This window comes from Carassius carassius, chromosome 34 (genome assembly GCF_963082965.1).
Source record: "Carassius carassius chromosome 34, fCarCar2.1, whole genome shotgun sequence".
Lineage (NCBI taxonomy): Eukaryota > Metazoa > Chordata > Actinopteri > Cypriniformes > Cyprinidae > Carassius > Carassius carassius.
In genome coordinates, this window is record NC_081788.1 from 4545206 (window position 1) to 4553445 (window position 8240).

Here is an 8240-nt window from a genome sequence, read left to right on the forward strand (position 1 = left end):
TTGAGATCGCCGGGGGCCCCCCCTCGACCGTGGGACCCTATAATCGTCACCACCTTTCACCCCACTTGCGACGGCCCTGCATGGGTAAAGCAAAAATCAGTGCTTGGGGTTCCTGTGCACGCAAGTTATTTAAAGTGTTTCAGCATGTACCAAATGTACTCAGTCTACTTGCTTTTTTAAATCTTATCTTGTAGCCTAATCCAGATTACATTGCTGCTACTGTATTTCAACGAGACATTTTAATGTTTCCACCTGTCCCATACACACAGCATTTTGGCTGCACTGTTCCTTTAAAAATCCGAACGCAGCCGGTAACTCATAAACAGAACGGGCCCCTTTAAATCGTCCGTGGAGTGGAGCAGGTGGGTGTTCCCCTGCGCAATACAGCGCTGTCACTTTTTACGGAAATTTGCGGCTAGTCCTCGACGCTTTATCGAAATGCTGCAGCTGAATGACAGCGTAGAGCCCGAGAGCCCGGGCGCGGCGGTCTTACACCCGGGGGACTGTGATGATGGGCTGGAGGTGGTGGCCCGAGCTGGAGCCTCGGTGGCCTGCTGCACCCCGCTACAGACCCTCACGCCTTTCCATGTCCACAACCCAACCATGCGAGCCAAAGTCAAGGATTATTTCGTCTTCAGGGTGAGTAAGAAACACAGTATCGCTACAGAACGCCCTGACTCGGTAGTGAAGGTTGTGTTCTGTGGCGGAAAAATGGTTAGTTTCTTAGTGTGTTGACTAGAGGGGGTTGTATGTCAAAACCAAAAGAAGCTGCCTACCTAGACAGCATGGATGATCATCTAGACGCCTCGGTCGCGTTCATATAATGAGCACATGGACTTGGAACAAAACGCAAAGACGTTAACATTTAATTTATTATTATTATTATTATTTTTGACACTTAAGTATGCATATGTTACTCAGACGCTTTCTACGTAGGGAGTTCATCAGGTTTTGTGACACGGCCATTGGCTATATAGCGGTCTGTTGTTAGCTGGAATCAAATGCAGTACTTGTAGTGACCTTATAACATTAATATTGAAACTAACTATAATAAGGAAGTACAGTTAACCGTTCGAATCACTGAATGATGTGACATTAAGTTGCTTGTTTTTGCCAAAAAAAGAAAAAAAGAAGTTCCTTATTTGTCTCTCAGGTCACTTTATATTACAGTATCTGCTAAATGATTAAATATAAAAGTAAAGGACGCCGTGCTATTTTATTTATTTATTGTTGTGTATGTGTGGAAATTCAGAATACATTTTAATACATGTGTAGCATTCTGCATGTTTGTACACAGATTTTACACACATATGATTGTCAGGTAAATGAGACCCATGCAGTGATGTACACTGTAAACATTTCATTTCAACATTTCATGCTTTTGTGTTTGATCTGGAGCTGTTGTCATCTGTTTATGTGGCCTGTAGCAGTGGTTCTCAGCCCAGGGGCCTCAAGATGACTTTTAAAATGTAAAATAAGAAAAGAGATGCAGCAAAATCAACTAAAAATCAGTGTCTAGGAATTCCTTAAAATTAGAGAGATTGTGTTATAAAAGTGTTTTCTTGACCTGAATAGGTCATGTTAATTAATAAAATACTAAAACTTAATGGGAGGTTTTAAACATTATTTTGAATATGCATTTTTCTAGGTATGCCAAAACATTTTACAATGAAGAAGTTGTGAGTGAAATTTTTTTGGGGAGAATGGAGGCCTTGGAGTCAAAAAGTTGAGAACTACTGGTCTATATGGACTTTAACTACACAGAAGAAATACGTTTTATATATATTGTTTTTCTGCCATTCATTTGATGTTGTTTCGAGCATCTAAACTAGGTGCTCTTTTTGTTGTGGTCCCAGCCAGGAACCATCGAGCAGGCAGTCAATGATATCCGCACGGTTGCCTTGCCTTCAGAAGACGGAGAGGTTCTGAGCGTGTGGCTGCTAGCTGAGTGAGTCTATTGGCATTACCAAGCACAACATCACTTTTATTACATGGATTTTTAAATGAACAGGAGGGCCTTCAGTGGATCTTGATTGCAACCTTCACACAAAAACACCATGGGACTGTCATGGCTTTTGGGAAATACTATGTTTTTTACATGTACTATGGGAGAACAATAATATCCTTTTGATTGACCTTTTATTACTATGTAAATACCATGGGATTTAATTGTAGTAGCTGTCAGTAATATGACATCCATCAAAGTACCGTGATACTACAATCTCATTACATCACTGTACCATGGTACTGTACCTGTACAGTATGTTATGCAGCAGTATTTGACGGATGTCTCTTTATATTTGACCACAGAATCGATCACTGGAACAATGAAAAAGAGAGACTGGTTCTTATAACTGAAAGGTAAGAACGTACTGGAATTGAGTTTTAACTGTTAGCATCAGGAAACGGGTTCTGAATGAGCTGCTGGTTCGTTGCAGGTCTTTGCTGGTGTGCAAATATGACTTCATAAACCTCCAGTGTCAGCAGGTCGTCAGAATTTCCCTGAACGCTGTGGACACCATCTCAGTCGGCGAGTTTGAGTTCCCCCCAAAATCCCTCAACAAGTAAATCTCAAGTGTTCTCAAGCTTAAAATACAGTTCTACTGATGTGACATGGCTTTCTCCACACTGTTATGTTAATTAGAACATTATATAACAAACTGTAAAAATCTAAACTAGATTTAGGTCGTATTAAGCTTTGTGTGTGTGTGTGAAGGAGAGAGGGAACCGGTATCCGTGTCCAGTGGGATAAGCAGCCAAGACCTTCGTTCATGAATCGCTGGAACCCGTGGTCCACAGACATACCCTACGCCACCTTCACTGAACACCCAATGGCACACGCAGATGAAAAGGTGGCCTCCCTCTGCCAGGTCAGTGTGCTTATACTAGTGTTTGAGTCTTATTGATCTATCTGTATCAGTGTTTGAGATGATTTCATTACACATCTTCTGCAGTATGGATGACAGAGAGCTGACACACACAGCGGTGTGTATTTTAATGAAAAGCACTTTATGTTTCAGAGTGAAGCTCCGCACTGTTTTCAAGAAATGTAAAAATATGGTTGTTTTCAAACCAGAATTGGGAACATTTTATACATCTTTCTACTTTTTACATCAACTCGCACAGAGAAAATTAGCCATCTTGGCCAAATCTGGCACATTTTACATTGAGTCTGTGTATTATTGATGTGTATTGTCCATGATTAAATAAATAAGTGAATAATGATTGAATGAATGAATGCGCACACAGACATGGTTATTATCTGGTGCTTGCTGCATCTCAGAGCAACATGGTTTACAGAAAAGCACAACAGCATCCCTGTGCATGTGCTGTGAATTTAGACTGCCAGTTACGCTTTCACGTTCAGCAAAATTTCCCCACAAAATGTTTGGACTTTGCAGTTTTCCACCAAAATAATAAGCTCAAGTATTGGATTCATAAGTATTGTAATTTTCCTTTTGTAAAGTAAGATTTAACATTAATTAATATTAATAATGCATTAATATGAATAATTAATACATTGTGTATATTTTTAGTGTTATTGCATGATATTATAATAATTATTATCTCATTCTGAGAGCTATAATTCCTGAGGAGTCTCTGTTGATATGAAAATATTTAATACTGAATTGGGTCGAAATTAAACTAAACTACTGTTTTTGTTCAAATGTGATGCTCTCAATGTGGCATGTTTTTGTATGGAAGCCCATTTCTGCCACTAAATAAAAAATAAAACAAGGCAATTGCAACTTTTTATCTCACAATTTATTTATTTTTCTCAGAACTGTGTGATGTAAACTCGCAATTAGACATGTGCTGGTATTCAGTAATGTGATATGTCACAGTAATGATTATGCACAATATTGTTATCGTGGTCACTTCTAAATACCATGAATAATTATATATAACAAATTATTCAGAATTTGGAATGCATTTTAAGAATACTTTTCTCACCAACTGGTCAAATGCACAACACCGCTATATGCTGCTTAAAAGACAGGGTGTGTGCTCTGATGTAAACAAGCACACATGAGAAACACATGGGGGAAAGTGAGAGACGCTGAATGAAAGCACATTCACTCTCCGACAGCAGATGGCGCTAAACTGCAGAAAATGCAGCCTTTACCCTGGAAACCCCATAAATAATGCAGCTGCACAACTTTCTAAAACATATTTAAATAGCCATTCAAATTTGTGTATTCACTATGGTGTTCATCACAAATATTTAGACTTAATAGGCTATTTATTTTCAAACTTTTTTTTCATTTTAATCTGGACTACAACATGCTCTAGTTATTGTTTAAAAGTGTTTTGATTCTTTATTGTTCATTCACACTTTACATTAGGACTTCATTAGTTAACATTAGTTAATTCATTAGTTAACAAACTGCCAATGAAAAATTCTTCTGAACATTCATTAATCTTAGGTATTCCAATATTTAACATTGTATTCTAATTTATTTAAGTATTCTAATATTTAAAATGTTGTTAAAACCGAAAGTTGCAGCTGCGTTAACGAACTAAGACTTGTATTTTTTTTTAACAAAGATTAATAACTTCTGTAGCAAATGTAGCTATTGCTCATTGTAAATGTTAATAGTTAACTAATGAGGTCTTATTGTAAATTGTTACCGATTTGGTCATTATAGTTCTTTTGCACTTTGATCTGTTTAACCTTTTAACTTTATTTTTCTGCATTGCTTTATTTTATTTAAATGTTCAGTTATTTTTGTTATAAGAAAACATTTATTTAACCTATTATACAGTATTATGACCACTTTTTAAACTAAATTTCAATACCGTGGTAATACCGTATACCGTGATAAAAGTATTAGCAATCAATCGCAACAAGAAAATTTGATACCGGCATATCCCTACTCGCAATTCATATTTCATATCTCGCAATTCCCAATTGGAGTTATAAAGTCAAAATTGTGTGATTATAAAGTCAGAATGGCAAGATATTTAGAATTGCTAGATAAAAAGTCACAATTACCTTGAATTATTTTTTATTCAGTGGCAGAAACAGGCTTCCATATTTTTGGAAAGTGGTATGAAATATTTATATTTATTAAGGTGCTCTATCTAAGTTAGGAATTATAGTGTCATGAGAAGACAAATTCATACAATAATGAATTTTAAAATCTTAAAAAAAAAAAAGAAAATGCTAAAAATAACCAACTCAAGATGAAATCCATACATCATTTTACTTGCATTTTTCTTTTTTTGTGAATTGTAAAAGTGATCAAAGACTGCAGGTTCTGTTCTAAAGGAAATCTTAATTTCAGATGCCAAAATCATAGATAAAATCTTTCAGCTCTTCAGAATTTGCCCTATACACGGGAAGATAAATAAAAATTAATTCTCCTCACAATTTCAGCTTGAGAATTTCAAGACGCAGCTCGTCCAGGCTGTGAAAAAAGCCCATAAAGACTTCCCCATCCCGGGACGAGCCAATGGCGTGCTGATACTGGAGCGGCCGCTCCTGATCGAGACTTACCTGGGCATCATGTCCTTCATCAACAATGAAGCCAAACTGGGCTACGCCATGACAAGGGGAAAAATCAGCTTTTAACTCCTGAATTTTCCCTCCATTTCTCTCATCCTCCAGTCAAGTGCTGTTTTTGAGTGATACTGCTACACTTGAGTATGTGAGTCCAGTACATACTGCTTGTTTTGGTGTATAGAGCGTGTGAAATGTGCCAGGCAGTGAGATGAGTGGTCACTGCAGCAGGATGTGTCTGGATGAAGCCCTCTTCCTCTATTGACGTGGTAAAAAGAGCCTTTCTTACATGTTCGAATGGTTTAGAGATGCAGTGTGTGTGTGTAACTGGCAATGATTTATTGACCATTGATCACTTTCGTTTGGAACGTCCCTACAAATGGTGTCCCCTTCCAGAAGTGCCCTTCAAGGGTGCCAAAAAAGCCATTTGGAATTCACCCAAAAACTCACAACGCTTGCCCCGCCTCCGGGGTCTTCTGATTGGTCCATTGTTTTGGAACTGATGTTAATGAGCTGCGCTTTGTATAAAAATATAAATTATTTTAACTTGACACAGCATCTTAAAAACGTGGGGCTCTTGCGAGACACTGCAAAAATATTGCATATGTTGCATTCTGAACATTTACTTGGACTTGGAAGTCAGTCCAGGCAAGCATTACCCAAAAGCATTGTGAGCTAGGTTAATCATAAAGACCAATGTTGGTGCCAACGGTTCTACGATAAACTTGGGCTTACGATGCTTTTGGGAGATGCAACCCAGATCTTTTAATCTGTATTTTGATGTAGTGTAAATTTGTTAATCCAATGGATTAATGAAAATTGACAAAAATATAGGGTGGGAATTTGGTTCTATGCATGTGTTGCTTTTATTTTGAGAAGTGGGTGTTTGTAGAGACGGGTTTAAGTGCACTAGATGATATGAGAAGTTTGCTCACTGGAAGGTTCAGTTATGGCATTTTGATTTAACAATATAAGCTCAAAAACAAAAAAAAAAATAAAACAAATTAGAACCATATGCACAGATTAAATATTCACAGTAATGATCTATAACATGCATTTAGAAAATAGATTTCCATTTCATGTCAACTCAATAAATACCATGGAGTTAAAATGGTGTACTTCATGAAACACAACCAGAACAAATTTCTGTGAATTTTTTAGTTTAATGTAAATTTCATATTTAATTCCATGTTCACAATACAAAACACAACCAAAAATAATGTTTTTTTATGAATGATTTGCATGAAAGTTTGTTCTGTTTGTTTCATGAATGGGGTCCAATGTGGACTAAAAGGGTTTTAAAACGTGTCAGAGAAAAACTGCATGCCTTCTGAACTGCACTACTATTAAATAAAAACTAAGACCATTACGTTAAATATATTAATTTTCCTCAAGATTGCAGTGCTTTTATAAGGTTTGAAACTCTTTGAATAAAGTGGATTTGGACTGTTACTGAAGTTAACAATTCAGGTTTTCTTACATAATTAAAATCTCCTCATCATTTTAGAATTATTTAGATCTAGATCTAAATTCAATACAATCTGCATCCGTCTTTGCAAAATGAAACCCCAAATAATGTTTCGCATAAAGAAAATGAAGCTCAATTCTCATTAATGCAATGTAGTAAAAAATATTTTCTTTCTCATTAGTGTAACAAAAAAGTAATAAATTCTGTCTGGAAACAATGACTATTAAATCACTGTAAGTCGCTTTGGATAAAAAGCATCTGCTAAATGCTTAAAATTAAATCAATAGAATCAGAATTTTGACTCAAGCAGGATTTATATCCCAAACAATGCGACTAATATGAGGTCAAATTGCAATTTATGCAATGTGTGAAATATTTTTTGTAATACTGAACAAAACCGTATTGTCAGCATTATCTCTTCAGATATAACGCTGGCTTTAGGTAACACACCAAAAACCGTGGAAATATAGACAGGGGACGTGTCCACAGGAAGCACCTGCCTGACATGTATTTTCACACACTGTTCTTATTTCAAAATCAATTCCAGGTCTAATTGTGGCTGCTGTAAACTCATGAAATGTAGCATACTACTGTTACATGTGCTTCATGTACAACTCTTGCTTATGTGCTTTATCCATAATTCATGCCTCATTTATTTAACCTAAAAGACAATGTTTAAGTCCTGCCATATTTACAGAAAGTTTAAAATGAAGTTAACCAAGGCAAACAGATAGTGTATGTTTGATGCTGTTTATTCCTCAGGTGATGTTGGTCAACAGATTGGTTTTGTTTAAGGATGCATGACACGGCGGGACGTTCTGACCCTGAAGGTTTCCTGCTGTTGAGCGATTACGGGTTCAGAGAATTTGAAGTATTTTTCATGGAAATGCACTTTTGTCGGCCAATTTTTTTTTTGTGGCTATACATAGAGAAATAGCTATAATAGAGGCATCACACTGTTTTTGTTTTTCTATATTTGTTTTAAATGTAATGTAAAGTAGTGCATGATGGTTATGCCTGCAACTTGTTAGATGTACAGTTTGTTAGCCATAGCCTCAATTCACCAAAAACAAAATCTAAGCACCTTTTCCTCTGTTCAAAAGCACATTTAATTGTTTTTTAAGTGAAACATTTTTTGCATACCAACTCATCCATGGTTTGTTTAAATAGAATTTTAGAAGTCATCTTTAAAATTTGTTGCCTGGATTTCATCTCACTGATTTCTGTAATATAAACATAATGCTTTAAGTAAAATTATGGTTATTTTAA

General features: G+C 36.2%; 1 protein-coding gene across 1 annotated transcript; it reads left to right on the top strand.

The window, feature by feature from the left end:
- Positions 1–251: 251 nt before the first annotated feature.
- On the top strand, positions 252–8240 carry LOC132115346 (tumor protein p63-regulated gene 1-like protein). The gene is made up of 7 exons (XM_059523767.1): positions 252–639; positions 1857–1948; positions 2311–2361; positions 2439–2564; positions 2717–2870; positions 5381–7208; positions 7259–8240. Exons 1-6 carry the CDS (start codon positions 439–441, stop codon positions 5573–5575), a joined length of 819 nt encoding a protein of 272 aa, XP_059379750.1. The 5' UTR covers positions 252–438; the 3' UTR covers positions 5576–7208; positions 7259–8240.